Source organism: Arabidopsis thaliana (assembly GCF_000001735.4).
Source record: "Arabidopsis thaliana chromosome 1 sequence".
NCBI lineage: Eukaryota > Viridiplantae > Streptophyta > Magnoliopsida > Brassicales > Brassicaceae > Arabidopsis > Arabidopsis thaliana.
The window spans coordinates 6,754,417-6,781,400 of NC_003070.9; the positions used below are offsets into that span (position 1 = coordinate 6,754,417).

Genomic DNA, 26,984 nt, shown 5'->3' on the forward strand with positions numbered 1-26,984 from the left:
AGATTCAGTGGTGAATAATTACGGCTGAGGTTTTTGGGTGCATCCACCAACACACAATCATTTTGGTTCTAGACCTCTTTGTTGGACATATAAATGGGCCAGGTAATTGGCCGGTTAATAACAACTGGCCCGTCGCAATCATAGTTGTGATAGTGATTTACGGTTTTATTAGTTGGAGAGCTCATGCATGATAGATAATTGTCACAGTTTATGGCCGCCTAGTCTCTAGAGCAAGTTTTAGAACATTGCCACATTGGTATAGATGTTAACGGATATAGAAATGGGCCTAGTAATGTATGATAATGGCCACATCCTTGTGAAACTAAACGTTGTCGCACATATATTTCTTGAGAATTATGCGGTATGATAAGAGGAATAATCAAGCTAATGCATTTTGTTTAAGAGATTGGGTTACCGTTTACATATATATGCATTGAAGATTAAATAAATATAATCAGTTACACATAAGTCGATTTGGGACCTCTTTTGGTATTAAACACACCACAACTTAAAAGAATTTTGTGCATTCCTCCTTTTAGAAGTGGATTCCCCATTCCCTGAAGAAAGATAACAAATCATATATTAAGGAGGGATTATGGAAATTGATTATTAAAACAAAATTGGTGCTTACAGTTGATAAAATCATAAAAATTTAATGTTTAACCTAGGCAAATTACTATTAAATAGATACAGAAATCATGGTATCATCAAATAGATTTATAACGCCATGGGTTTCTGTGGTGTTTTGTATGAATTATCATGTTACTATATATCGAATTTAGATTCAGTTTTTGTGTTGTGGTGTTGTATCGTAGGAACTAAAAATTAAAGTTACGGGATAGTAAAAGTGATTTTTGTACCAAAAAGATTAAAAATATTCAAAAGAATCGTAGACATACTTGGCTTTATCACCGAACCATCCGTAAACGGATTTGAAGGTGGATGATACGGTGTCGACGGCTTGTGGGCCGCCGTGTTCATTGAATGCATCGGTGACACTCGTCATGGCGGAGTCTACCCTCTGCCCAACCGTTGGTTCTTCCTCGGCCAAGATATCCACCGAGTTTATCGAGACAAGTAGCATTACCGACAACAGCACGGCCACCGATATTTTCGCCATCCTATCTCCGGCAAACTTTTTTGCTTCTTCTTCTTTTATTGGTTTATAAAAACAAGAATGATTTAATAACTAGAGGTAGCTCGTAAATTTGTCTTAAGCTTGTAAGAAACAAAAGTCTATTTGTTTACGTACGTGTTTTTCGTGTTTCGTTTGGTTTAATTTGAAGTTCCTTATTTATATGTGAAGGAGATTTAAAATTTGGTTTTATTTACTGGTGGAACGATCCAACGTTGGTAGTGGTTACGCCGAAAATAGTACGACGTGAGATGGCTTTAGTTTCATGCCAGTTCCAAATTAAGCAACAGTTTTATGGTTTTCGATTTCATTTTTTTTTTGGGTCCATATAGTGAATTGGTGATATTCGTTTCTTTTAAACTTTATTATAAATGCTTTATCTCTAAGAAATTTAAAACGTTATAAATGTATGCAATTACATGTGATGTTTAAGCTTTAGTTTATTTTATAAACAAAAGTGATTGTTAAAATATTTATCAAAGCTCTAGATCGAGATGCTAACCAGCTGATGATTGGTTGGAGGATTTTGCAGGGGAATATTCAAGTCTTTGCATTTGGGATTTCAATCATGGTACAATGTATACGTTTTTAATGGTAAAAATACTCTCATTTTCAACAAGTTTTGGAAATTGAGATTACGAAATGGAAATCAGTTGTTTTACTAGGTGGAATAGATGTGAACCAACTATACTGTATAATGATAAATCCCCGTCCATAGACAAATTAAAAAAATAAGAATTTGACAAAAATAGATTAGAATTATAAATAAACAAAACCAAAATAGCTAGATGATTTGTTGTGAAATAAGATTAAACAGAGCAAATAAGAAACACAATGAAAAGGGAATGATACACTCATCAGTATAAGAAAGAAGAAAACATATCCCTTTGAATCCTTAGACATATAGCAATCTTCACATCATGTAACAACTTCACTGGATTCTCATATTCTTCATTAACCTGTCAAAAAACAATAGATTAATTAATATAACTTGACACTAAGATACCACTTTTGTTGATCACCGACCAGTGAAAAATCAGAATCACTTTTGCATTAATATATACCGTTATATTTAATCGTATTCGAATAATATAGAATTAGCTAGATATATACATATATAACATTATATCATTCATATAAGATTCAAAAGTTGAGGACAATGTGCATGTGATGGTGCACAAACAGGATTAGATTTCATGTGACTCCTTTCCTTTTAATGAGAATGCCGGAAATAGAAGGGATGGTGCGTGTGGTTGCATGTTTCTTATTATTATACCTATATTATTATTATTATATAGTCCAACGTTCATCACTAGTTTTAATATACTACTACCAAAAGAACTCATTTATATAATCAGATTTTGAAATTATTTGAACTAAACATATGTTTCTACTAAATCACTATAGAAATCACAAAAACGACCACAAACTCTAAAAGATTTGGTAAGGACAAAAAGATTTCACCTCAAATCAAAATCATCGATGCCTCTAGATTTACTTCCAACATCGACGGTTTTGTATTTAGGCAAAGGTACTAAGTCTTGTTCGATGTTCATGAGATCTTCAACGAGGATGTCGTAGTGACGTTTAACTTCCTCTGCAGATTTACTTCCAACTGCTTTAGCCACGTTTTGCCAACGGTCGGGAGTGTCTTTATCGTAAACGGCTAAAGCCCTCTCGAACATCTTGTTTTGCTTAGACGTCCAAGAAGAGCTCGAGCTCATAGAACTAGAGGCCATTTTATTTAAATTCTTTTGGGAATATATGAGATATATATAGGGAAACAAGAAAAGAGAAAGAAAAGGGATCGATACTAAGTTACGAATACAAACGAATGCCAAAATAGGCTCCTTATATGGAGGAAAAGAGAGTTGAGAGATTCCGCAAGTTGTAGTGTTTATCCAATATTTTTTTAGTTTGTATACCAAAATAAAGAATTATAGTTCTTTTTATGGGTCTACATTTTTTAAGGTCCATAAGGGTTTTCAGAGCATAGTGTCGTATTGTATGAAGAATGTCGAGAAGTCAACCGTTAATTAACGCTCGTATGTGTTCTTATGAAGTTTAAAATTAGTAACCTCTTTAAATTATAGGGTTTAAGCGTTTAATGGTTATTTGTTGAGCCTATGACTTGCAGGGTACGTAGTAGAATCATCTTTGGTTTTAACATAATAACGTAAAGGAATCATTAAAAACTCAAAAGAAAAGTTAAAGACATTGGTATTCATAGAAAAAAAGAGTGGACAAACAAGATCCCGTCTTTTATACTCCAATGAATCAGATTCACCTTAGCTATAATGTAAGTACGTACAAAGTTGTGCTAAGACGATGAATTATGATAGTTTATTCACATACGAAATAGTTTTTGTTAAACTGGTAAAATGGTTTTATATAATCATCGTTTGATATGAAAAGAAAAAGAAAATTCCTTAATATCGAATTAATGGATTCGATATGTCATCTCCTGTACTAAACTTCATAGAGATTTTTCATAACTTTTATTTGTTATTAACTTATTATCGATTAATATACAATAATAATAATAATTTGAAGGAGATGGGATCGATACTCTTGGGCACTTTGTTTTAATTCTAATAACTTATCCCGTGTGATGGAGAAAAGTAAATTTGGACGACAACCATTTTGATAAGAGCCACTTAAATTTAGCTGAAAAAAGAATAATACCATAAGAGATATTATCGTCTTCTTTTGGGATAAAATTCCAATATCCCTATCTCTGCATTGATTCTCATTCATAGTTGTACATTTTTATCCAATCCTTTCTTGTTTTATGAAAATGAATTCATTTTAATAATTATAAGTTATAACAAATTATATGTTTTTTTTGTCAAAAATATAGTAAAGTGTATGTTTCATTATTTCTTTTTCTTAACAGAAATTATATATGTATAATTGATTCTGATAATTATACAAGAATTTGGAGATTCAGTGTGGTCTCATAGCATAATAATGTCTTTTTGCACCATTCCTCTATGGTGCAGCAAAAACACCACATAACGTTTATTGTGAAAAGTTTTAAGACACGTCGTACTACAATCTCTTCCAATATAAGTTAGAAGATTACACGACTCATCTAAATTATGTGGTTTTTACTCCATATTGACTAGAGTGAGAGTGATGACCACACCATTCACCATATCCTACTCTCTATAGGTTTTTGTTAGCTATGAGAGAAATAGTTTCGGTCACTATGGCAAATTTAATCCCGACATGAATGAATTATGATGTTTTGGTGAAGGACATTTTTGAGAACAACTAATTGAGTCTTCATAGATAATACATGATCCGAGTTTGGATATTGGATGCACGAGTTTTTGATGTAGTCACCTTTGTTATCACTCATTCTTACTCAAGTACTAGGTAATTTGTTTTTAGTTTTTAGTATTAGTTACTAGTTAGACCATTTTATTTTGTGTGGATTGTATATTACTATATTTGTATGTATCATTTTTGTGCTTACTATATCAAAGAATTGCCATGATTACCGCAACTATACGAAACCTTTATCTACTTCTGACTTAGAAACACTAGTTACAATTTGGAAAGAACGCAAACTTATTTAGAAAAATGCACTCACGCCGCCTAACTTTGACATACAGTAAAACCTCTATAAATTAATAATATTTGGACCAATAAAATTTATTAATTTAGAGAGGTATTAATTTATCGATAAATAAATAAAATTGTACAAATTTTGTAAATTCTTACAAAAATTCGATATAAAATATAGTTTTTTTCCCTATAATCAATAGTATTTCTAAAACCAATTACAAGTAGAAAGCAATTATTAAGTTTGAAAAACAATACAATTTTTTCGATATTGTAAAATATTAGAATTGAACACTACAAAGAATTAACAAAAATTGAAGAAAAACATTACTAGACTCATATTTTACATATGATATTTATAATATATATTGATAAATTTATATAATTATTAATTTATACTATTGATGGACCATATAATTATATAAGATTTTCAAAAATATTATTATCTTATTAATTTATCGATTTTTATCAATTTTTACATTGGTCCCAACTTGCTCAGAATCTGTGCTCATTCTTATGCATTCTAAAGAACTTGCTCAGACTCTCTGCTCATTACAGCAAAACTTCTATAAATTAATACTTGAAAAATTTATTAATTTTTCAAGTATTAATTTATAGAAGTTTTGCTGTATATGTTTGGCTTATGATGTGTAATTTGTTTGAAATTGGAGGGAAATGATGGGACTCTGAGCACAGGGTCAAAAGAGAAACTTTAGAATGCATAAGAATGATTTAAGTATTATTTCTAAACTTGAGGGTTCTTTTTGAAAATTACAAATAAACGGCAAGCCAACCCTAATTCGAGTCCCATTTCTGTGATCTTGACCTCTTCCTTTCTCACTCAATTTCTGAGCTAAAGTTAGGGTTTTGCCGAGATTTATCGTCCTTCTGTTAAACTCTTCGGAGAAAGATGAAATCTTTCCTCCTCTCTAGACAAGCGATCCACCGTATTTCACTATTATCTTCAAAAACCCCAACTTTCTGCAGAAACTTCTCCGCCATTACATCCACCATTTCTCACTCTGATCGTCATCTAAGAAGCTACGACGAACAAACCCCATTCCAAAATGTCGAAATCCCTAGACCCATTTCATCATTCAATCGATATTTCCACTTTACTCGCGAGTCCCGACTCAGTGAATCCAGTGCCGCCATTGACGACTCAAATGACCAAGAGGAAGATGACGAAGATGGAACAACAAACGAGTTCCTCTCACGATTCGTTTGGATAATGCGTGGGAAAGTCTCAGAAGCTTACCCAGATTGTGACAAGAAGATGATTGATGGTATGCTTCTGCTTATTGTTGAGAAAGTCGTGGAAGAAATCGAAAGAGGTGGATTCAATAAAGTTGGATCAGCTCCACCTTCACCGTCATCGGAGTTTAGCGATGATCTATGGGCTACTATCTGGGAAGTTAGTAATACAGTGTTGAAAGATATGGAGAAAGAGAGGAAGAAGGAGAAGATGAAGCAATACGTTCAATCTCCTGAAGTGATGGAGATGTGTAGGTTTGCTGGAGAGATTGGTATTCGTGGTGATTTGCTTAGAGAACTTAGATTTAAATGGGCAAGAGAGAAAATGGACGACGCTGAGTTTTATGAGAGTTTGGAACAGCAACGTGATTTGGATAATTCGATTAGGGAATCTGAAACTGTGGATGGAGAAGTAGAAGAAGAAGGGTTTGTTCCTTCTGATGAAGTTGAATCTAGGAGTATCTCCCTTCCTAAACGAAAGGGGAAGTTGAAGTACAAGATCTACGGGCTTGAGTTGTCGGATCCGAAATGGGTTGAAATGGCTGATAAAATTCATGAAGCTGAGGAAGAGGCTGATTGGAGAGAGCCTAAACCTGTAACTGGAAAGTGCAAATTGGTTATGGAGAAGCTTGAGTCTTTGCAGGAGGGAGATGATCCTTCAGGGTTGCTTGCTGAATGGGCTGAGTTATTGGAGCCTAACCGTGTGGATTGGATTGCTTTAATTAATCAGTTGCGAGAAGGAAACACTCATGCATACTTAAAGGTTAGACTTTAGTTTCAATCATTAAAATGACTTCCGCTAGATTGTTCTTCTGAAATTCATAATCAAATCAAACTTTGATGCATATTTGTTTGTTGTATTGGCCTACTTCTATAGTGTTGGTTCTTGACTGATTTCCCCAATTGTTCGATTTAAGCTTTTTTGCTAATTGGATTGCTATGGAGGTCATTTGATGGGGTGGAAGTTCTGTGGTTTGATTTCGTTACTTCTTTTAATGGGATTCTTGTTGTTGTTTTATTTGTTACTCTAGGTAGTTTGTTCAATCAAGATGGTGGTACTTGTATGCATATGTCTAACATGGGTTTGGAAGAGATGATTTTTAATCAATTGGTACTGGTTTTGATGTTTCAACAGGTGGCAGAGGGTGTCCTGGATGAAAAATCGTTCAACGCTAGCATCTCGGACTACTCAAAACTCATCCATATCCATGCTAAAGAGAATCACATTGAAGATGTTGAGAGGATTCTAAAGAAAATGTCTCAAAATGGGATCTTTCCAGACATTTTAACCGCCACTGCGTTGGTTCATATGTACAGTAAATCAGGCAACTTTGAGCGAGCAACAGAGGCATTTGAAAACTTGAAGAGCTATGGGTTACGGCCAGACGAGAAGATCTACGAAGCCATGATCCTGGGCTATGTAAACGCTGGCAAGCCTAAACTAGGTGAGAGGTTGATGAAAGAGATGCAAGCAAAGGAGTTGAAAGCCTCAGAAGAAGTTTACATGGCTCTGCTTCGAGCTTATGCACAAATGGGAGATGCCAATGGAGCTGCGGGGATTTCTTCTTCAATGCAGTATGCATCAGACGGTCCACTGAGCTTTGAAGCATATAGTTTATTTGTGGAAGCATATGGGAAAGCAGGTCAGGTGGATAAAGCGAAAAGTAACTTTGATGAAATGAGAAAGCTTGGCCACAAACCCGATGACAAGTGCATTGCAAATTTGGTCCGAGCTTATAAGGGAGAGAACTCATTAGATAAGGCACTGAGACTTTTGTTGCAGCTGGAGAAAGATGGGATTGAAATTGGTGTGATCACTTACACCGTTCTTGTTGATTGGATGGCTAATCTTGGGCTTATCGAGGAAGCTGAGCAGCTTCTGGTTAAGATCTCTCAGTTAGGAGAAGCTCCACCATTTGAACTCCAGGTGAGCTTGTGCTGTATGTATTCGGGTGTGAGGAATGAGAAGAAGACTCTTCAAGCTCTTGGGGTTTTGGAAGCTAAGAGAGATCAAATGGGACCTAACGAGTTTGACAAAGTTATAAGTGCGTTGAAAAGGGGTGGGTTTGAAAAAGATGCGAGAAGAATGTACAAGTATATGGAAGCTCGAAAGTTTTTACCTTCACAGAGATTGCAGATGGATATGGTTGCACCACCTCGAGCTTTTGGGTCTGGATCTGGTAGAGTGAGACGATTTAACTCGTAAGTGGAAAAATCTTTTGAAACTTATTCACCATCGTGTGTTCAATGTTCTGAGCCAACTCACATTACGAGTTTCCATTGATTAAACTGTAGTTGTGTTCTGTAATAATCTTGTTCCTTGGAATTTTGGAATCTATTTACTGCTTCTTTTTAGCTATGAGATTTTTCTTATAATCCATTTCCAAGAAGAACTCTTTTCTGAAATCAACTTTCTATTTGGTTTCTCAACATTTTCCTTCGTTTCTTCCATCTGAATGTATTTTTCATGGAAACGATCAGTTTCATTTCGTGTCCGAAAAGTTATTATGTTTCCTCTTTCATAGAGAAACATATAAATACCATAGGTTCTCTCTTTTGAACATTCTCCTCTCGGATCATTACAATTTTGCCAATTATTGACAAAATCGCCTAAACCGATCACAGTGTAGGCCGGGACAAGATTGATTTTTATTAGGAAAATTAAACGGATACTTGAATTTAATTTCTTTTGTTAACTAACTTTGTTTCTTTGTGATCTCAATTTCCTTTTGACGTATACCTCAACTTTGTAAAAAGCGAACATACAATTTCTTTTATCAAGTAGATATAACTTCAAGAAATTCGAAGAGATAATGTACATGTGTGAATTGTGATGTGTCTGCCACGCATCGTACACGTGTCGCTGTCAGCAATGAAAAAGTCAGAACAATCCATTAACGAGCTAAGACAAAAACAAAAAGTGTTGAATCCAGTTGTTTATGCAAGTTAAGCCGACTAATTTAGTATTGTTATGCAGCTAAATCTGTTTTGGATCGAAGTGTCCATCTTAAACAATTTTCCAAGGTTATCTCCTCGTTACGTTTGATATCGATCGTTCCACCTCAAAGACGAAACTTCGGCATCATCTTTTGTCATGTTTTAGTTTGTATCCTTGTATAACTGTATTGCTTTCAAGAAATTTCATATTTCGTTGTCTATCTAAAACTTTGGAATCAGGACCAAACGAAATAAAATGGGATCCAAAACTACAGATGAATTTACTGTACTAAAAATAATAATCGTAGTCGTCGTAGGAGACAAGATAAGGTTGGAAAGTTAATATCTTCTCTGTCTATAGATTTTAATAATTTAATCAATTCCACTACTTAAATCAGTGGGCTATTACCGGAGTTTTCCAAAGCCAAATCATGGGATTTAGTTTTCTCAAGTTATACGAACTTGGACCGAATAGCCAAGTAAATATATAATATTAATAAACTAAACACAAATTTAATATCTTTGGGGGATAAGAATTATCTAGATGACTTGCATACTTTGCATGGAGCACTATATATAGAAGAATGTTAACACATGATCCTACCGACATTAATGTTTACTAATCAGAAAATCAAAAGGACAATTGGAAAAGATTAATAGCAAATGGGTTCTTTAATGTCAGGATGGGACTCTCGAGTAAGGGATCCCAAATCAGGTAACTAATATCATCATGTATATTATATTTTGGATTAATATTCATGCATGTATGAGATTATATTGTATGTTTGATTATACAATAGAAACTAAAAGATGATTTTTAACATAAATTCAGTGAGAAGGTGCAAGTCGCTCACAAGAGAAGAAATCGACACTTTTTGGAAAACGAAGAAGAAGAATGAAGAAGAAGAACATGTTCAAGCCTTTTCCAAGTTGGTAACTCAGGTTAAAACCAAACTTTAAATTTATTTATTTCTTATTTCCCAAGGAAAGAGACAATATTTCTACTATCAGTGATCTTAGTGAAAATCAGAGTTCGACTTTAAAATTTACCAAAAATTATTAAAATGATCTAAAAAAGGCTTTGAAATTGTTTGCAGGAAGGTGCACAAAGCCAAGCGAAAGAGAAGAAGAGTGTAGATGATCTTTTTGAGAACCAAAGCAAGAGTAGTGGATGGTAATTTTTTTTTTGTGCAAAAACCAATCTCGTAACTAAGTTCTTTAAGAGATATTTGAAATGATAAACTGATGTGGTTGGTCAGGTGGAGAAAAACCTACTGGGCGTTCTTGAATGAGCCGAGGGAGGAAGAGGGTCGACCGAACAACTACGTGTCGCAATTCAAAGTTGCTCACATCGCCAAAATTGCGGGCTCGTAATGACGCTATAATCACCGGCTAATCACATATATATCTCGTGTGAAATGCGATTAGTCGTCTGCCGTTGTGGTTTAATCACCGGCTAATCACATATATAGTATGTTGGCCGTGTTAGTATGTGAATGTGTGAGTAGAGCATGTAACAAAGGGTGTACGATTTTAATGTAAGAATGTGTTTTACTTTATATGTGTCATGTATGTATTTTTTTGGTTGTGTGAGGGTGTAATTTACTTTTCAATGGATCTTCTTAAGTCTTTTCCTTGATGAAATAGCGTGTGCTTATGAATTACGGGAGTCTTGTGCATGATAAAAAAACAAAGATCAATAATAGGTGATCATGAAGACTTTTCTGTTTGTTGTTTCCAAATAACATTTTTACGCCATTCATAACATTTGTCTAATCTTTATTTATTTTTCATTTTAGGAAAGATTGTCTAAAATTTTGTTCATATGTAATCTTACGTATACATTGATAATACATTTCATCCAATTTTTACAATATATGTACTCACTTACAAATTTCATATAGTTTACAAATTTTTATAAGACACGAAGAACAAATATATGTAAACTAAATCACAATAGTAGTGGAGCATATATAGTAGAGCAAATTTGTTGGATATGTTAAAAGGCTATTATATGTATTTAGGTAGATTGTTAGTAACTTATTTTGAATTCTTTTTTAGAAATTGTGGTAGTTTTCTTAATTTTCCCTACTAATTATGTGATTTTTAATATATAAAAATAAAAAAGTTTTGTTTTGCAGTTTCTGGATTTATTTGTGATATCCTATAATGATATAATTATGCAATGTCACCAAAACCAAAACCAAACTCTAAAAGTGAATCATCAATGTGAATGCAATAGCTGTCACACTCTGTGTCTGTGGGTCACAAAAGGGTACTTTGGTAATTATATAACTCGGGGCCGTTCGGTTCCCACCGAACGAAAATATAAAACCGATCAATCTGAGACGGTTGATTACTCTCACTTCAGACTTCTCTTCAACGAAACTAGCCAGAGAGATGACGAGCAAGATTCTAGTTATCGGAGCTACAGGTCTCATCGGAAAAGTCCTCGTAGAGGAAAGCGCCAAGTCTGGCCACGCCACTTTCGCTCTGGTTAGAGAAGCCTCTCTCTCCGATCCCGTTAAGGCCCAACTCGTTGAGAGATTCAAAGATCTCGGCGTTACCATACTCTACGTACGTAGTAATCCTCTTCTCATGCTTGTGCATGTCTTATTCTAACCTTACCTTCTCAAACACTGTATCCAATCTTTAAGATCTTAATTAAGTTCCGTTTCATCTTTTAAGCATTTATGGAAACTTATTCAATTACTAGTAGTAGTTAAGTTGGCTTGATTTTTGATTATATGTGATTTTAGATGAATTTTCAAAAAAATGTTAGGAAAAGATATTTTAAATTGTTGGAATTATTTACAAAAAGTAGTTACTAACTTTTAAAGTTTTTTTTTACCAAATCATCACGTGAATAATGGTAGATTTTACTAATTAATGACGACAGGGAAGTTTAAGTGATAAAGAGAGCTTAGTGAAGGCGATTAAACAAGTCGATGTCGTGATATCAGCTGTTGGTCGGTTTCAAACTGAAATTCTTAATCAAACCAATATCATCGATGCCATCAAAGAATCTGGAAATGTTAAGGTCCGTTTTCAGGCACATCCTTTCTAACAGGCTCTACAAGAAGATCTCACTAATATTTTCTGATCTGTCTGTAACTAATCTTTTTCACATAGAGATTCTTACCGTCGGAATTTGGTAATGACGTGGATCGTACGGTAGCCATTGAGCCAACGCTATCAGAGTTCATCACTAAAGCTCAGATAAGGCGTGCCATTGAAGCTGCAAAGATACCTTATACGTATGTCGTCTCAGGTTGCTTTGCAGGTCTTTTTGTTCCTTGTTTGGGTCAATGCCACTTGCGACTCAGATCTCCTCCTAGAGACAAAGTTTCAATCTATGATACTGGCAATGGCAAAGGTTGTGATGTCCCTTACCATCATCAGATACTTGTGCAAAATTTGCAGTTGTGGTTAAAGTCTGTGATTCTTTCCTTTTTGTTGTAGCCATTGTCAACACTGAAGAAGACATCGTTGCATATACATTGAAAGCTGTTGATGATCCGAGAACACTTAACAAGATTCTCTACATTCACCCGCCCAATTACATTGTATCGCAGAACGATATGGTTGGTTTGTGGGAGGAAAAGATCGGTAAGACTCTCGAAAAGACTTATGTTTCAGAGGAAGAACTCCTCAAAACCATCCAAGGTGATCATTTAAAACCATAAAAACAGTTTTTGATATCCAATATTCATCAGTCCAAAGTACTAAAGTCTTGTTTTTATGTTTGGTCTTTACATGCATTTGCAGAGAGTAAGCCTCCAATGGATTTTTTGGTGGGTCTGATCCATACAATCCTTGTGAAGAGTGACTTTACCTCCTTCACTATAGATCCTTCTTTTGGAGTTGAGGCTTCCGAGCTTTACCCTGAAGTCAAGTACACTAGTGTTGATGAGTTTCTTAACCGGTTTATCTGAAAAAAACTTCGTCCATTATTTTGTGTGTGTAGCTACTGTTAATTCGAGTTTCGATATGGACGCAAATCTTATTTCAAGCTAGTCTCCTTATTTGATAGATACAAATACATAACATAAAAGGTCCAAGTACATTATTTGACTGATATAAGAAAGAGACCTTGAACAGCATTACAACACCAACAATCTCATAACGGTGCATAGTTTCAAGGGTTGACCTTGGGAGCCCATCCAGAGATCACACACTTTTCCTCGGTCTTAGTTTTCTCAAAAGAGTCGAGCGAGAACAGAGTCTTCATGTAGTTATGGACATGGGGAAAGCTCTCAGGGACAGACCAGCTTTTGAAATGGCCAAGAGCAACTTGAAGGTGGTAAAGCTTTGGTGCTAAGCTAAGATCCACCGCGGAAACTCTTTCCCCGGCGATAAAAGGACCATCGTGACTCTTGAGATGGTTCTCCAAAGCTTCTAGCTCAACAAGAAAGGCATGCTAAGATTCATCATTGGATCTTTGCTCTTCAAGAAAGTCCCGAAAGTACCGAAAATGTTGGAGCCAACAGAGGCAAATTCAGCAGGAGTCTTGAGAGGTGGATCAGGATACTTCTCCTCGAGGATACCAACGGTGGCGTCGGAATCAGTCACCCACTTGTCGTCGATCTTAAGCACTGGTACTTTCCCTTGAGGACTAATGTCCCAGAACATCTCGTGTGATGGAGAAGAGCAAATTTGGACGACAAGCATTTTGATAAGAGCCACTTCAAATTTGCTGAAAAAAGAATAATACCATATTACCCATCAAATCCAATCCAATGGACAGACAAAGGACGAATACTCTTGACACTCAAATCAAAGTTACAGCAACAAAGTAGTAGCAACAAAATAGTAACTCATTACATGAGTAGTACATATAATTGACAAAAAATAAAAATGTAGCTACAGCACCAAAGCTCTGACCACTGCCCCGTTTAATACCAAAAGTGAAAGCCTAACTTTCCCATTTATTCTTTTCTTTTCATTTTCAACTTTCAACTACACAATGTATGAAAACGACAAGGAGGATGAAATCGACACGGCGTTCTCTTGACCATTAACAAAATGTAGGCCAGTCTAAAAAAACAGAGCATTTGATGTCCAAAATGATTTTACAATCTTCACAGCTCATAAGATTTGTATATTTATCAAATGCTTGCTTCCAGTAATAGTAACAAGATTTTTTTTTTAAATTATAAATTTTGATTCTTCTTCCTATCAAAAAACTTTTACCCATAATATATTGAGAAATGGATTATTCTATATTCTAGATCCATATGCAGATATCTATATTATTAAAAAGAAAGTTTAAACTTTAACGAAAGAAGAGGTACCAATTGAGGAGAATTTTTTTTTTATAAGTTACATATTATGAAGACAAACAATTTATACATATCTTATTCTTAAAAATAATAAATTTTATGTTTACATGTTATTTTTGAGACGAAGCAACCAATCAACAATGAATTTGTTGTAAATCAACTTCAGATAAATCACTAGCAAGCGCAATTTGTTGTAAATCAACTTCAGATAAATGCGGGTACCATGCGGACCTCTTTTTTGAAACATTTTAGAGAACAAAATCTCTCAAAATACTTCAAAATGGATGGGAATTGACAACGTGAATGACAACCACTACATATTGGTCGAGTCATACGATTATTAAGAAACACAACTGGGGATGACTCATCTTCACCTCTCGTTTTCATCCATGTGAAGTCTCCGAGGGTACATTTGATATGAAAAGTAATAGCACAATGATCACATGTATAAAACCATTTCTTTGGATTTAATTCTTCTTCGCATACCTCGCACCAGTACGGCTCACTCGTTTTTTCTCCGTAGCATAGAGACAAAAAATGATCTTTATCATTTTCATGTTTAACCATCTTTGGCAAAATAGAACATTTAAGGTCCAAAACAAATTCACACTGCTCACAACTCATAACCATATTTGACTTATCTCCACATGTATTACAAAACTTGTCTCCCGTTGAATAGTTGATGTATAATGAATGAAGAGGATGACTTTCATGGATAAAAGGCTCAGAAATAGAACCACATCGCACATCCAAGTATACATTACTATAATCACTTTTGTACGTAAAACCATTATGAACGTTTTGACAAGCATTGCAAATGTTCAAAAAGCCTCCTGCGAGTCTTGTGGTTAAAGTAATTGGCATCTTGTAGAAGGAATCTACTTTTTTTTTTGGCAGATAAGCACAATTTTTATGAAGGATGAAATCATCACATTCCATGCAACTATAGAATGGGCTAAACAATATAGGATATGTGCATACTTTACACCAGATGCAATCATCATTATCACTTTCTTCTTTGAGCTTTAAAGTATGACCCTTGTGACTGAAATGTTTTATCACTCCTTCTTTGATCACTTCATATGATCTAACCTCTACAATTTTTTCTGGTATGCCTTCGAGTTCAATCCTATCCCAAATCCCGGACCTTGTGGCACATCTTACATGATAAGCAAAATTAGGACATTTCAAACAAGAATAAGCCCCATGTGTCCATTTTATCTCTTTATGACACACTCCACAGTTCCAATTTCCGACTTCAAGACAATGATTATAATGAATACGATGATCATGACGACTGATCTTTATGACGCGTGGTATGTCAACACACTTCCGATGGATCATGAAATTGCATGGAATACATATATAAGGATTTGGATCGTCATCCAGTCCACAAACATTACAAAAAAAAGTTCTTTGCGGCATAAGAGTGAGTGAATGTTTATGAGCCTTAGGTTGAACAAGAGTGAAAGGGGGTGGATTCTTTGCACAATCCACATCCACACTAAAATTACAAATAGAACAGCTATAGAACACGTTATGAAGTTTGTTTCCACATAAACATTTTTCCATCTGAGTAATTTGGAACACGCGTGAAACGCTTGAGAATGTGACTAGGATGACAAGAGTAGTTGATCTCTGGTGTGGATTCGGCGCAATCTTTGTGAAAACTCAAATCACATAAGGTACATACATAAGGGAACCGATCATCAAGCCGTCCACATAGATAACAATTAAACATAACCATCTTCGGAATAAGGGATAAACAATGCTCGTGGGTTTCTGGACTTTGAATTATTATTTTAACTTCTTTTTTTGCACATATCAAATCGATAGCAAAATCACATGTAGAACAATAATAATATATTTTTGGCAAGTTACCTCTACAAAGCTTGCATTCTTCATCAACATTTTCATTTTCTGCAACTACTTTGATAAACAAAGAATGTTGTGGATGATAGAGGTTATGAATCTCTATATTGGAGTGGGCGCATTGGCTATGAAAGAAGAATCCAGAACGAAAGCAACGATACCCATCGCTATAATAGTCTTTACCTAGATTGCAGCCGTCACATTTTAGCCCACGCGTTTTTACTAGTGAGTAAATTTCCTTTTAGTATTTCCATAGATGAAATAAATCTATGCTTTTACTTCTAGTTTTGTATATAATTTTCTTATGTTTTGGTTTATGTAACGATGATAGCTTTCAGTTTATATATATAGAGTGACTATATTGAGTTTCCCCTTTCGACAAAAAATATCTATATTGAGTTATACTTTGTTTAGATGAAAAAAGACCTCCATAGAATTATGCTTGTCTTAATATTGAGGATAATATAGACTTAAACGAATACATCTTATTTATTCTTTGTTTAACTAAGAGGAAGTGGAAGCCCCCTGCCCCATTAAAAATTTTATTCTTTGGTTCAGATACGTTAAAAAAAATTTAAAGATCTTTAAAAAGTATATTAAATTCAAAATAAATAAAAATAAAAAGTGCAAAAATAACTCCAAATGACAAAAAAAGAGAGTGTAGGATCAACCATGAAATAAGAAGAAGAAAAAACAAACTTCAACCTAAATTTTCTTAGACTAGCTAGCCAAAACGAAAACGGCATGGTGTTCTCCTGACGATTAACAAAATGTAGCCGCCATTAATTATGTTTCTACACAGCCAAATTGCGATTAAGGTTTCGTGTTTATTACAATTGAATGAACTTAGTGTGTTTAAGTTCTCTTTGTAGTTCCCAAAACACATTTTAATTCCCAAAACACATTTTAGTTCCCAGAAAGACATCGAATACAAACTTTGACCAGAAAGTATATTCAAAAAAATAAAACGACGTTCGAGATATGGAAATAACCTAGTCAGTAGTAAAGTCTCACCCCCAACCTTCCACAATATCAATTTCTTTTGCACCGTTTTTCTCTGTACGTAACTGTTCACTCTGCTGTGAAAGAAGCTCGAGCATGATGATCGTGACACTAAACCGTCCAATCTCCGGAGGTTACGACGTTTAATTAAAAGGACATTGCCACTACATAGAGTTCCGGTTTTAGAAAGCTTGCGTCTCAAGTTTTGTACTTTACCATTTCAACCAGAAGATATCAAACTATGCGTTGAATATTCTTCTCATCATAACAAATCTGCTACATTGCCAATTTGCTTGTACACCTGCAAATCGCTCGAGACCCTCACATTCTGTAATGCAATTCTCATGGTTGTTCCTCGTATGGCTTTTCTTCCATCTCTGAAAAACTTGCAACTAGGACAAATTAAAGGACGAACACTCTTGACATTCAAATCAAAGTTACAGCAACAAGTAGTCGAAAGACGGGGATGTACGAGAGAAGTCATTAACTCATAAACTTGAGTAACACACAACAAGCGAAACATTGAGAAAATAAAAATGTAGCCACACCACCATCTGGAGAAACAACTCTCAAATCGATAAAATGATAATACATAATGGGACGATAGGATACTTGTTATTTGGAACGCATCAACATCTTGAATTCAAGCGACATCTGGTTTGGTATTCTAGTCGTTGTTCTCCTTATGACAGCATGGTAGGGAAAACCGTGACGGTTTGAAAAGGTAACGTAGAAGTTTGCATTCGCTGCCTTGGCCTTCATCGTCAGCTTCGGCTCCCAGGTTTGCACAATTACATATATTAGCTCCAATGGCTTTGCCCACTCCACTAGCTTAATAGATGCCCAGTGGGAGAACAATGTGATTTCCGCGTACAGAAGAAACAATTCCTGGTGTCTTCCATCTCTGATTTTCTCAACAAGTAGAATTTCGGCTTATTAAGCATAAACAAGAGTAAGAACGTAGTAGTAAATTACCAAAGGTGGAGCCGCCCAGTCTACCGTCTGGGGATCAGAACATAAATCTTTGTAGATTTCACATTCCGGCCTTTCTCCCGGAGCCGGTTGTTGATATTTTGGTGAATCGGGTGATTCATGGTCAGCATGACAGCTGTCAGTTGGTGATTCTGAAGAGGGCAAGGATGGTTCATATTCCTCCTCCGGTGTAACAAAGTTGTCATCTGGATAGCCTTCAGATTAGAAACCTCTTACACGTCCCCGCTCATATGGGTACGGTGGATCAGGAAAAACGACGTATCCCTCAGAAGAAGAGAAAAAACAATTTGATGCAAATCATGAAAATCGCTGGTCATCCACAATAAAATCCGATTACCTTACGACTGCTGACGGTGCGACTATAACTGCCTTCTCCCAGGAACATTCTTGGAAAATCTCACCCAACCCTACATTCACCCGCCCAAGAACATTGTATCGCAGAACGATATGGTTGATTTGTGGGATGTAAAGATCGGTAAGACTCTCGAGTCTCGACAAGACTTATGTTTCTGAGGAAGAACTCCTCAAAACCATCAAAGGTGATCAGTTAAACCATAAAAACAGTTTCTGATATCCAATATTCATCAGTCCAAACTCCAAAGTATTAAACGAGTCACTTGCATTTGCAGAGACCCAGCCTCCAATGGATTTTTTTGTGGGTTTGATCCATACGGTCCTTGCGAAGAGCGACTTTACCTCCTTGACTATAGATCCTTCTTTTGGAGTTAAGACTTCTGAGCTTTATCCTGAGGTCAAGTACACAAGTACTGTCGATGAGTTTCTTAAATAATTTGTCTGAAAAAACCCTTGTCCCTTATGTTACGTGTAGCCAGTGTTTATCCGAGTTTCGATATGGAGGCAAATCTTATTTCAAAATAGGCTTCTTATTTGATTGATACAGTACATTACATAAAAAGGTCCAAGTACATTATTTGACTGATATAAGAGAGAGACCTTGAACAACATTACCACACCAACGATCTCATAACGGTGCATAGTTTCAAGGGTTAACCTTGGGAGCCCATCCAGAGATCACATACTTTTCCTCGGTCTTAGTTTTCTCAAAAGAGTCGAGCGAGAACAGAGTCTTCATGTAGTTATGGACATGGGGAAAGCTCTCAGGGACAGACCAGCTTTTGAAATGGCCAAGAGCAACTTGAAGGTGGTAAAGCTTTGGTGCTAAGCTTAGATCCACTGCGGAAACTCTTTCTCCGGCGATAAAAGGGCCATCGTGACTCTTAAGATGGTTTTCCAAAGCTTCTAGCTCAACAAGCAAGGCATGTTCAGATCCGTCATTGGAGTCTTTGCTCTTCAAGAATGTCCCAAAAGTACCAAAAATGTTGGATCCAACAGAGGCAAATTCAGCAGGAGTCTTGAGTGGTGGATCAGGATACTTCTCCTCGAGTATACCAACGATGACGTCGGAATCAGTCACCCACTTGTCGTCGATCTTAAGCACTGGTACTTTCCCTTGAGGACTAATGTCCAAGAACCTGCATCATATATAAAACCAAAGCCACCAATTTCAAGTTCCGGTTAACACAATGCTCGCACATGAAGCCAATCCAATTTCCGGTTAACACAAAGCTCGTACCAGTTACAAGTAAAATTTCAGAGATTATGGCTAAACAAGTTCAAACTAGACCGATCTTAAGGGTTTAGGCGTGAGAGAAACTGACCACTGGGGTTTGTCAGAGAGGTTAATCAGATGGATTTTGTAGGTAAGACTCTTCTCCTCGAGTGTGAGAAGAGCCCGTTGGCTGAACGGACCTAAAACGACAAACAAACACTTAAATTAGTAAATTTACCAACGATCAAAGCTCAGAAATTAAGAATTGCAAAATCAAAAGCTTAATGCAAAACAAAAACAGAGAGAGAAAGAGAAGATGGTTACAGTCGCCGAGATGATCAGGAGCACCAACAGCAGCTTTCACACAGATTTCCAGAGCCATCTTGATTCTTCTTCCTTTGTTTGCAGAGACGGATGAATGATTGAGTTAATCAGTGAGAAGGCTTAGCTTTTAAACTGAATTATTACCATTCTCCACCCACCAGTGGGCCATTTTTACCCGATGTTTATCTTTTCTCACGTGTTATGCGTTGCAAGTGACGACGATACGAAACGACATTGTTACTGATAGGGCCATTTGATTTTTGGTCGGCAGGTTTTGGACCGTTCAATTTAGTGAAAATATAGTAATAAATTCGTACCGAATAATATAATCGGTTTAATGAAACTACTACCTGAAATATCGAATTAGATTTGGTTCATATTTCGTATTGTTTTGGTTCGATTAAACCATATTAAACCACTGTAACTGTAATTTATTGTTTCGCCGTCCCGGAATGTTCCTGTTGAAATCCATTTTCGCTGATTTTTTTTCTTCCGTCTCTTCTTCAGCTTCGACCATTTTCGTCTTCTTCATTCAGTGTTGAGTCCTCGTTTACCTGTGAGCTCGAAGAAAGTGACGATCAATGGGAACCCTAGGCAGAGCATTTTACTCGGTCGGTTTTTGGATCCGTGAGACTGGTCAAGCTCTTGATCGCCTCGGTTGTCGCCTTCAAGGCAAAAATTACTTCCGAGAACAACGTAAGATTCTGCGTAACTCTATTTTTCACTCCGATTTCGAATTCGTAAAGAGTGAGGAGTTTCGATTGGGTAATTCAGCTCACCTATTCTGGTTAGGTTAGAGATCTGGAATTGATGTCTTTGTAGGTATAGCGATTCTGGATTCGAATGGCACAAGGGATTAATTGATGTGGAATGTGTTTTGCTGCTTAGTTTTTTTTTTGTTTCCTGGTCACGAAATTTGCTTATATGTAATTGTGGTTTTCTCTGTGTAGTGTCAAGGCATCGGACACTGATGAATGTATTTGATAAGGCTCCGATTGTGGACAAGGAAGCTTTTGTGGCACCAAGCGCCTCAGTTATTGGGGACGTTCACATTGGAAGAGGATCGTCCATTTGGTATGGATGCGTATTACGAGGTGAGCTAGCTACTAAGCCTCAATGTTTGGTGTTTGGTGGTTGACTATTTTAGTGACTGAAGTTTTGTTTGAAATAGTATCTACTTCTGTATCCTTAGCTGTGTCAACTCTTACGATAGAAAATAGTGAACGAATATCTGTTTTTTACTCTTCTGGTTAAGCGATGAACAAGACTACTACTCAAAATGGAGCTTTCTAGCTTTATTGAAGGATCTTAAACAGATCATTACTACATATCGTATCTTGATGATACTGGCAGTTGCTCTAATGGGTGATTGGGTATATGATATCCCCAATCATATACAGAATGCTTTCATGTCATAACACCAGAATTAGTTGAACGATATCATATACAGATTATTGAGTTTGAGTTGAATCCTTATTGCGAGTATGAGTTGGCTAGTCTGGATTTTTATTTAATGGTGATGAAATAGGGTTGTCCTTTTTACAGAATGCTTTCATGTCATAACACATTGGTACTGTATGGCTAAGCCTGTTAGTACTTTACCAGGAAACTGGGATAACATACAATCTAAACTTGCTTTCTCTCTTTTTTTCTGCGCAGGCGATGTGAACACCGTAAGTGTTGGGTCAGGAACTAATATTCAGGACAACTCACTTGTGCATGTGGCAAAATCAAACTTAAGCGGGAAGGTGCACCCAACCATAATTGGAGACAATGTAACCATTGGTTAGTGGGAATCTCTTACTCACTGTTTATTTTGAAAATGTTTAATATGCATACATCTCCAAGAAGCATTTGGGATATAGTCTTAAATTAAATGTGTAACAGGTCATAGTGCTGTTTTACATGGATGTACTGTTGAGGATGAGACCTTTATTGGGATGGGTGCGACACTTCTTGATGGGGTCGTTGTTGAAAAGCATGGGATGGTTGCTGCTGGTGCACTTGTACGACAAAACACCAGAATTCCTTCTGGAGAGGTATGATTTTGGGTTTAACATTTCTGATTACCTGAAAACCCACAAGTAACCATTGGTGCGGGTATACTTCTATTGCTACTTAGACAGCATAGGCTATATTATTGACATTATTAGTGTCTTTCTTTCATTGGCTGAAAGTATTGGAGGTTGGTGTGAAATTGAAATACAGTTTCTAGTCTTGAGAATTCTTCTCCTCTATCTGGATAGAACGTATCTTATCCACTTTTCAGATGCCCTAACAGATTATAAATGTTAGTTAGATGAAAGTGGAAATGTTCTTCTAGCTATGGTTTATCTGCATATGAATGCCAAAGGGTGTTAGTCTCTCATCATGGCCTTAAAATTTACTTCATCCGCCATATTGACTGACAGAGTTAAAATGTTCGCATTGGTCTATAATGACTCAGGTATGGGGAGGAAACCCAGCAAGGTTCCTCAGGAAGCTCACTGATGAGGAAATTGCTTTTATCTCTCAGTCAGCAACAAACTACTCAAACCTCGCACAGGCTCACGCTGCAGAGAATGCAAAGCCATTAAATGTGATTGAGTTCGAGAAGGTTCTACGCAAGAAGCATGCTCTAAAGGACGAGGAGTATGACTCAATGCTCGGAATAGTGAGAGAAACTCCACCAGAGCTTAACCTCCCTAACAACATACTGCCTGATAAAGAAACCAAGCGTCCTTCTAATGTGAACTGATTTTTCAGGGGTATGTTTTCTGGCCGAAGCCCTACAGGGTGAGATACTCAAGGGGATTATGTTTCGGTCTCTGGTTTGAATATGGCAGGTAGAGTACATTAGGGTAGACGGATTTACAGCTTTTGAAGAAGCTATGTTCAACATTTTTTCATGGTTTCTTAGGGAGTATTATTGTCTAATCAAACTTTGTATGTTATCACTTCGGTCTTTTGAACGTAAGAATCAAGTTCATGAAACATGAGTGAATATTAGTCTGATGCATGTGCGTATGCAAAAATCCATGTGCGCCTATGTTGCTAGGCAAGCATGAAGAATAAAGATCCAAACTGGATATATCATATATTTATCTTTTTATAATTACTGCAAATTATTAGTGGGGTTGATGGTATTGGTACCGTGAATTACGCTTGCTTGGTCGTCTTTTTATTTTTTTGATAAAATCAAATCTTGTATCGTGTATCTATTATTATGATTCGTCTCCTTCCTTTTGTCAAAGGCCGTTTCTTTTCTTGAGATTTATCTTTTGTTTTCTAGCTTTCTGGCTGTCGTTCTTTTAGGATTCAAGTATTCAACCATTTGTTACAATAATACTAATAATTGGATTTCTCCCTTGTCACTTTGTAGATCTCAACTAATGGGCCATTTTTTCTCTCAATTTGAACCACGAGACATGGTGTTGGAAATTTGAAACGGTAGATTGTGTAAAATGTTCACCAACTTAGACATCGCAAGCCTTATAAAACTTACGGTAAACAGATCAAAAATCCTTACAAACAATGACCAAAGAAACAGTACGATTTTGCAAGCTGACGGAATTTACAAATTGCACTAATCTATATCATAGTTTCATGTAACAACAACAATGTTTTTAGAGTTTATAATAAGAAAAATTTTAATTGATGTAACAAAAAAAAATATGTAGTGTGGGAAACTTTAAAACATATCAGTGAGTTTAGATAAAAATTTGAAAGTTTTAACTACAATTACTAAATGACCCACGTAATAGCGAGTCGTAAATCTACAAAGGATACACAACGGATCGATAATCAAAGCATATAATTCGGAGCTGATAATCTACTATGGCCGCTAGGTTGTGTACTTTAAATGGTTTCCATGATTGTATATGTACTACATACAAATTAAAAGATATGATAAGTCTAACACTAATTTAACATTTCAAAGAGCAATGAGGCTCTTTCAAATAATGAGGTTTTTGAATCATTGCTAATATCTTAACCATAGTTTACCATGATAACATTTCACGATAAAGTACTTTTGATCATAGAAAAATGTTAAATAAAGTAAATTCTTAACTTTTTTTATCATATGCGGCACAAAATGTAATGCTTGATGCACGAAATGAGATGCTAAATTACTTAATGCGTTGATTTTGCACCTCTCCTTTTCATTGATTCACTTTTTGTTAAAAAAACTGTTAACTATTTGTTACACTCAATGACACGAGTGAATAAAACTTAAATAATTAACAGGAAACAAAAAAGCGTAGGGAATTTATCTGATCAGTTATTACTGACCTATAAAATTTTAAATAAAATAAATTCTTAATTTTATTTTATCATATGCTGTACAAAATGCAATGTTTGATGCACAAAATGCGATGTTAAATTACTTAATACGTTGATTTTGCACTTCTCATTTTCATTAATTAAGATTCATTTTTTATCAAAAAAAACTACTATTAACTATTTGTTATCCTCAAGGACACGAATGAATAAAACTTAAATCATTAACAAGAAAACAGATAGCGTAAAGAATTTATTTGATCAGTTATTATTGACCTATAAAATTTGATTTGATTTATGTAAGGGTAGTTTCGTAAATATCCAATAAACCATCATCATCTTCTTATTCCTGGCTTTCGTCTCCACCCGCCGTATATATAAAACCTGAGACGAAGCTTGATGAGAACAATCGGGCAAGGCCTTATAGAGATTACACAACACAGATAGATTACACACTGAGAAACAGAGAATGGTAGCTGAGGCCTTGCCCAAATGCCCTGAAGCTCCACTCGTACTTGGACTCCAACCCGCAGCTCTTATCGATAACGTCGCTCCTGTTGATTGGTCTTTACTCGATCAAATTCCCGGTGATCGCGGTGGCTCCATTGCCGTAAGCCATTCTTCTCTGTTTTTAGCGTTATTTGAGTGTTTTCAGTGAATTATCTCGTTTTTTGATGTGGGTTTAAGCAAAAGTTTGAATCTTCCTTTGGTATCGGAATCTGGATTTGAATTGTTATTGTACTTGGCGGATCTTTTGTGATTCTAGGTGCAAAAGGATGAGTTAGAGCACATGCTAAAAGAGCTTGATGCACATATCAGTGTGGCTCCATTAAAGAAGATGGCTGGAGGAAGTGTGACCAATACAGTTCGAGGCTTGAGTGTTGGGTTCGGTGTAGCCACTGGGATTATTGGTGCTTATGGAGACGATGAACAAGGCCAATTGTTTGTTAGCAATATGGGTTTTAGTGGTGTGAGTATCTCAAGGCTCAGGAAGAAGAAAGGTTCCACTGCTCAGGTCTGTTTTGTCAAACTGTTAAATTTTGCTTCTTCCTTATTGGGAAGAGTTGGTTTTGATTGGTGTTGTTTCTTTTAGTGTGTTTGCTTGGTTGATGACTCTGGTAATCGAACAATGCGACCATGTCTCTCGAGTGCTGTGAAGATTCAGGTTTGTGTTTCTAATTTTTTTGGGATATATAGTTATATTGAATTGGTTTGTCAGTGAGAAAGGATGGTAAAAACTATTTCTCTTTCAGGCAGATGAATTAAGCAAAGAAGATTTCACAGGCTCTAAGGTTGGAAGCCTAGCTCCTTTAATCTCTCTTTGCCATTAGGAAGCATTGTAAAATCAATGGAGATTTGTTCTGACAACTTTGTTGATGGTCTTTTTCTCTGCTGCAGTGGTTGGTTCTTAGATATGCTGTTCTTAATTTACAAGTAATTCAAGCAGCCATTCGATTTGCCAAGCAAGAAGGTCTTTCTGTTTCCTTGGATTTAGCTAGTTTTGAGGTATATCTTTGATTGGAAAAACGAAACTCTTGTTTCAGTTCCTCCTTTTAAAATATGATCTGTGGCTTTACAAATGATCAAGCATTTGTGACTAGATGGTCAGGAATTCTAAATCAGAGCTTCGACAGCTTCTGGAGTCTGGTAACATAGATCTTTGCTTTGCTAACGAGGACGAAGCAGCAGAGCTCCTTAGGTAATTGATGTTTCTTCATCCCCTGCAATGATCTACTCAGGGTTTCTTTTACCCTTTCTCTTGAGTCCATGAAATACTCTTAAGCTCTGGATTGTGAGTTTCAGGGGTGAGCAAGAAGCGGGTCCGGAGGCAGCTCTTGAGTTCCTAGGCAGACATTGCAGATGGGCTGTGGTAACTTTAGGGTCGAAAGGGTGCATTGCAAAACATGATAAAGAGGTTTGTCTTTCCTAAAAAACGTGGTAGCTTATAATGTAGCTTTACATTTCACTTAGCCTTAATTTAACTCTTTAAAGTTCATAGCGAATTAGTATTTTCATCTCCTTACGTGTGATCAGGTGGTACATATATCAGCCATAGGAGAGACAGTAGCAACTGATGCCACAGGAGCCGGTGACCTATTCGCAAGCGGGTTTCTGTACGGACTAATAAAGGGATTGTCTTTGGAAGAATGTTGCAAAGTGGGATCATGCAGTGGTGGATCTGTCATCCGTGCTCTCGGTGGAGAAGTAACCCCAGAAAACTGGCAATGGATGCACAAACAGTTGCAGTTGAAGGGCTTACCTGTTCCTGACATCCACAACTGATGATATCACCATCAGATTGTAGAATTTCAAACAATTTCGTTGAAGGGCCGGTTCTGATTCAAGCAGCTCTTAGCATTATGTTGTTCACAGAGATTCTCACAGCATTTACTTCAATACACATTGTGTTGTTTTCAATCTTTTTTTGTGAAAAATAAAAATGCGTTTGTCAGGGTTTAGGATCAATCTTACTTACTCCACCTTTCTGTTCCTTAAACAATGTTCCTTTTTCTGGCTCAAACCCTTGAACAAAGAGAAGGCCGATGATCGAGCCGACGAAATATGTGATGCCATAGGCCCCCATAGCCGACATCTTCTCTCTCTGTTTTGCATGAGTGACAGTAGGAAGAGCGGAAGGGATACCCGAAACCGGAAACCCCCTTAATAAAGGAAATTAATGTTGTGAGGCTGAATTTCGACTATTGGGCCTGTAAGCCCAAACCAAAAAAAACAAAATTTCGTTCTTTCAGCTTTGAGTTCAACCCAAGTATCGGGTGTTATAAAC

At 36.2% G+C, this 26,984-nt stretch overlaps 10 protein-coding genes and 1 pseudogene across 15 annotated transcripts; 5 read left to right on the forward strand and 6 right to left on the reverse strand.

Annotated features, from left to right (window-relative positions):
- Positions 1-248: 248 nt before the first annotated feature.
- On the reverse strand, positions 249-1,268 carry AT1G19500 (uncharacterized protein). Its single transcript, NM_101807.4, has 2 exons — positions 900-1,268; positions 249-557 (listed from the first exon to the last, which is right to left on the reverse strand). Exons 1-2 carry the CDS (start codon positions 1,118-1,120, stop codon positions 536-538), a joined length of 243 nt encoding a protein of 80 aa, NP_173382.1. The 5' UTR covers positions 1,121-1,268; the 3' UTR covers positions 249-535.
- A 552-nt stretch (positions 1,269-1,820) lies between these two features.
- RL5 (RAD-like 5) lies at positions 1,821-3,004 on the reverse strand. The gene is made up of 2 exons (NM_101808.5): positions 2,600-3,004; positions 1,821-2,094 (listed from the first exon to the last, which is right to left on the reverse strand). The coding sequence occupies exons 1-2, from the start codon at positions 2,872-2,874 to the stop codon at positions 2,067-2,069; spliced, it is 303 nt and encodes a 100-aa protein (NP_564087.2). The 5' UTR covers positions 2,875-3,004; the 3' UTR covers positions 1,821-2,066.
- A 2,438-nt stretch (positions 3,005-5,442) lies between these two features.
- NFD5 (pentatricopeptide (PPR) repeat-containing protein) lies at positions 5,443-8,431 on the forward strand. Of its 2 annotated transcripts, NM_101809.4 has the most exons (2): positions 5,443-6,722; positions 7,095-8,431. In NM_101809.4, the coding sequence occupies exons 1-2, from the start codon at positions 5,616-5,618 to the stop codon at positions 8,163-8,165; spliced, it is 2,178 nt and encodes a 725-aa protein (NP_564088.2). In that variant the 5' UTR covers positions 5,443-5,615; the 3' UTR covers positions 8,166-8,431. The 2 variants fall into 2 exon arrangements, with proteins under 2 accessions (NP_564088.2, NP_001185038.1); NM_001198109.2 differs by having other exon boundaries at positions 5,549-7,115.
- Positions 8,432-9,348: 917 nt separating this feature from the next.
- AT1G19530 (DNA polymerase epsilon catalytic subunit A) lies at positions 9,349-10,633 on the forward strand. Of its 2 annotated transcripts, NM_001332396.1 has the most exons (5): positions 9,499-9,611; positions 9,729-9,838; positions 9,994-10,070; positions 10,156-10,296; positions 10,361-10,573. In NM_001332396.1, the coding sequence occupies exons 1-4, from the start codon at positions 9,560-9,562 to the stop codon at positions 10,268-10,270; spliced, it is 354 nt and encodes a 117-aa protein (NP_001322391.1). In that variant the 5' UTR covers positions 9,499-9,559; the 3' UTR covers positions 10,271-10,296; positions 10,361-10,573. The 2 variants fall into 2 exon arrangements, with proteins under 2 accessions (NP_564090.1, NP_001322391.1); NM_101811.4 differs by having other exon boundaries at positions 9,349-9,611; positions 10,156-10,633.
- Positions 10,634-11,236: 603 nt separating this feature from the next.
- On the forward strand, positions 11,237-13,874 carry AT1G19540 (NmrA-like negative transcriptional regulator family protein). Of its 2 annotated transcripts, NM_101812.5 has the most exons (5): positions 11,238-11,473; positions 11,796-11,936; positions 12,029-12,272; positions 12,359-12,562; positions 12,665-13,874. In NM_101812.5, the coding sequence occupies exons 1-5, from the start codon at positions 11,297-11,299 to the stop codon at positions 12,829-12,831; spliced, it is 933 nt and encodes a 310-aa protein (NP_173385.1). In that variant the 5' UTR covers positions 11,238-11,296; the 3' UTR covers positions 12,832-13,874. The 2 variants fall into 2 exon arrangements, with proteins under 2 accessions (NP_001320975.1, NP_173385.1); NM_001332397.1 differs by lacking the exon at positions 12,665-13,874 and having other exon boundaries at positions 11,237-11,473; positions 12,359-12,614.
- AT1G19550 (Glutathione S-transferase family protein) lies at positions 13,035-13,742 on the reverse strand (the record flags this gene model as incomplete). The annotated part of the gene is made up of 2 exons (NM_101813.2): positions 13,366-13,742; positions 13,035-13,294 (listed from the first exon to the last, which is right to left on the reverse strand). Exons 1-2 carry the CDS (start codon positions 13,565-13,567, stop codon positions 13,035-13,037), a joined length of 462 nt encoding a protein of 153 aa, NP_173386.1. The 5' UTR covers positions 13,568-13,742.
- Positions 13,875-14,397: 523 nt separating the features above from the next.
- On the reverse strand, positions 14,398-16,336 carry AT1G19560 (annotated as a pseudogene). Its single transcript has one exon.
- A 1,331-nt stretch (positions 16,337-17,667) lies between these two features.
- Positions 17,668-18,715, reverse strand: AT1G19565 (uncharacterized protein; the record flags this gene model as incomplete). The annotated part of the gene is made up of 4 exons (NM_001332398.1): positions 17,668-17,964; positions 18,028-18,230; positions 18,463-18,554; positions 18,663-18,715. The coding sequence occupies 4 exons, from the start codon at positions 18,713-18,715 to the stop codon at positions 17,668-17,670; spliced, it is 645 nt and encodes a 214-aa protein (NP_001320864.1).
- A 170-nt stretch (positions 18,716-18,885) lies between these two features.
- On the reverse strand, positions 18,886-20,107 carry DHAR1 (dehydroascorbate reductase). The gene is made up of 3 exons (NM_101814.5): positions 19,940-20,107; positions 19,725-19,815; positions 18,886-19,538 (listed from the first exon to the last, which is right to left on the reverse strand). Exons 1-3 carry the CDS (start codon positions 19,995-19,997, stop codon positions 19,046-19,048), a joined length of 642 nt encoding a protein of 213 aa, NP_173387.1. The 5' UTR covers positions 19,998-20,107; the 3' UTR covers positions 18,886-19,045.
- A 159-nt stretch (positions 20,108-20,266) lies between these two features.
- GAMMA CA1 (gamma carbonic anhydrase 1) lies at positions 20,267-23,152 on the forward strand. Of its 2 annotated transcripts, NM_001198110.1 has the most exons (6): positions 20,344-20,635; positions 20,890-21,033; positions 21,599-21,724; positions 21,827-21,978; positions 22,148-22,229; positions 22,386-23,040. In NM_001198110.1, the coding sequence occupies exons 1-6, from the start codon at positions 20,521-20,523 to the stop codon at positions 22,427-22,429; spliced, it is 663 nt and encodes a 220-aa protein (NP_001185039.1). In that variant the 5' UTR covers positions 20,344-20,520; the 3' UTR covers positions 22,430-23,040. The 2 variants fall into 2 exon arrangements, with proteins under 2 accessions (NP_564091.1, NP_001185039.1); NM_101815.4 differs by lacking the exon at positions 22,148-22,229 and having other exon boundaries at positions 20,267-20,635; positions 22,386-23,152.
- A 1,318-nt stretch (positions 23,153-24,470) lies between these two features.
- On the forward strand, positions 24,471-26,806 carry AT1G19600 (pfkB-like carbohydrate kinase family protein). Its single transcript, NM_101816.4, has 8 exons — positions 24,471-24,809; positions 24,966-25,214; positions 25,293-25,364; positions 25,453-25,491; positions 25,598-25,705; positions 25,801-25,898; positions 26,003-26,114; positions 26,234-26,806. The coding sequence occupies exons 1-8, from the start codon at positions 24,669-24,671 to the stop codon at positions 26,480-26,482; spliced, it is 1,068 nt and encodes a 355-aa protein (NP_173390.1). The 5' UTR covers positions 24,471-24,668; the 3' UTR covers positions 26,483-26,806.
- Positions 26,807-26,984: the final 178 nt, after the last annotated feature.

What these genes read in the sequence shown, in the direction of transcription:
- AT1G19500 (NM_101807.4), bottom strand. Translation starts at nt 1,120, where the DNA reads ATGGCGAAAATATCGGTGGCCGTGCTGTTGTCGGTAATGCTACTTGTC. An exon ending in TGGTTCGGTGATAAAGCCAA is followed by an intron (nt 558 to 899) that starts GTATGTCTACGA and finishes ATCTTTCTTCAG; the next exon opens with GGAATGGGGAATCCACTTCT.
- RL5 (NM_101808.5), bottom strand. Translation starts at nt 2,874, where the DNA reads ATGGCCTCTAGTTCTATGAGCTCGAGCTCTTCTTGGACGTCTAAGCAA. An exon ending in ATCGATGATTTTGATTTGAG is followed by an intron (nt 2,095 to 2,599) that starts GTGAAATCTTTT and finishes GTTTTTTGACAG; the next exon opens with GTTAATGAAGAATATGAGAA.
- NFD5 (NM_101809.4), top strand. Translation starts at nt 5,616, where the DNA reads ATGAAATCTTTCCTCCTCTCTAGACAAGCGATCCACCGTATTTCACTA. An exon ending in ACACTCATGCATACTTAAAG is followed by an intron (nt 6,723 to 7,094) that starts GTTAGACTTTAG and finishes ATGTTTCAACAG; the next exon opens with GTGGCAGAGGGTGTCCTGGA.
- AT1G19530 (NM_101811.4), top strand. Translation starts at nt 9,560, where the DNA reads ATGGGTTCTTTAATGTCAGGATGGGACTCTCGAGTAAGGGATCCCAAA. An exon ending in AGTAAGGGATCCCAAATCAG is followed by an intron (nt 9,612 to 9,728) that starts GTAACTAATATC and finishes ACATAAATTCAG; the next exon opens with TGAGAAGGTGCAAGTCGCTC. An exon ending in TTTCCAAGTTGGTAACTCAG is followed by an intron (nt 9,839 to 9,993) that starts GTTAAAACCAAA and finishes AATTGTTTGCAG; the next exon opens with GAAGGTGCACAAAGCCAAGC.
- AT1G19540 (NM_101812.5), top strand. Translation starts at nt 11,297, where the DNA reads ATGACGAGCAAGATTCTAGTTATCGGAGCTACAGGTCTCATCGGAAAA. An exon ending in TCGGCGTTACCATACTCTAC is followed by an intron (nt 11,474 to 11,795) that starts GTACGTAGTAAT and finishes TAATGACGACAG; the next exon opens with GGAAGTTTAAGTGATAAAGA. An exon ending in AAGAATCTGGAAATGTTAAG is followed by an intron (nt 11,937 to 12,028) that starts GTCCGTTTTCAG and finishes TTTTTCACATAG; the next exon opens with AGATTCTTACCGTCGGAATT.
- DHAR1 (NM_101814.5), bottom strand. Translation starts at nt 19,997, where the DNA reads ATGGCTCTGGAAATCTGTGTGAAAGCTGCTGTTGGTGCTCCTGATCAT. An exon ending in TCCTGATCATCTCGGCGACT is followed by an intron (nt 19,816 to 19,939) that starts GTAACCATCTTC and finishes TTGTCGTTTTAG; the next exon opens with GTCCGTTCAGCCAACGGGCT. An exon ending in CTCTCTGACAAACCCCAGTG is followed by an intron (nt 19,539 to 19,724) that starts GTCAGTTTCTCT and finishes TATATGATGCAG; the next exon opens with GTTCTTGGACATTAGTCCTC.
- AT1G19600 (NM_101816.4), top strand. Translation starts at nt 24,669, where the DNA reads ATGGTAGCTGAGGCCTTGCCCAAATGCCCTGAAGCTCCACTCGTACTT. An exon ending in ATCGCGGTGGCTCCATTGCC is followed by an intron (nt 24,810 to 24,965) that starts GTAAGCCATTCT and finishes TTGTGATTCTAG; the next exon opens with GTGCAAAAGGATGAGTTAGA. An exon ending in AAGATTTCACAGGCTCTAAG is followed by an intron (nt 25,492 to 25,597) that starts GTTGGAAGCCTA and finishes TCTCTGCTGCAG; the next exon opens with TGGTTGGTTCTTAGATATGC.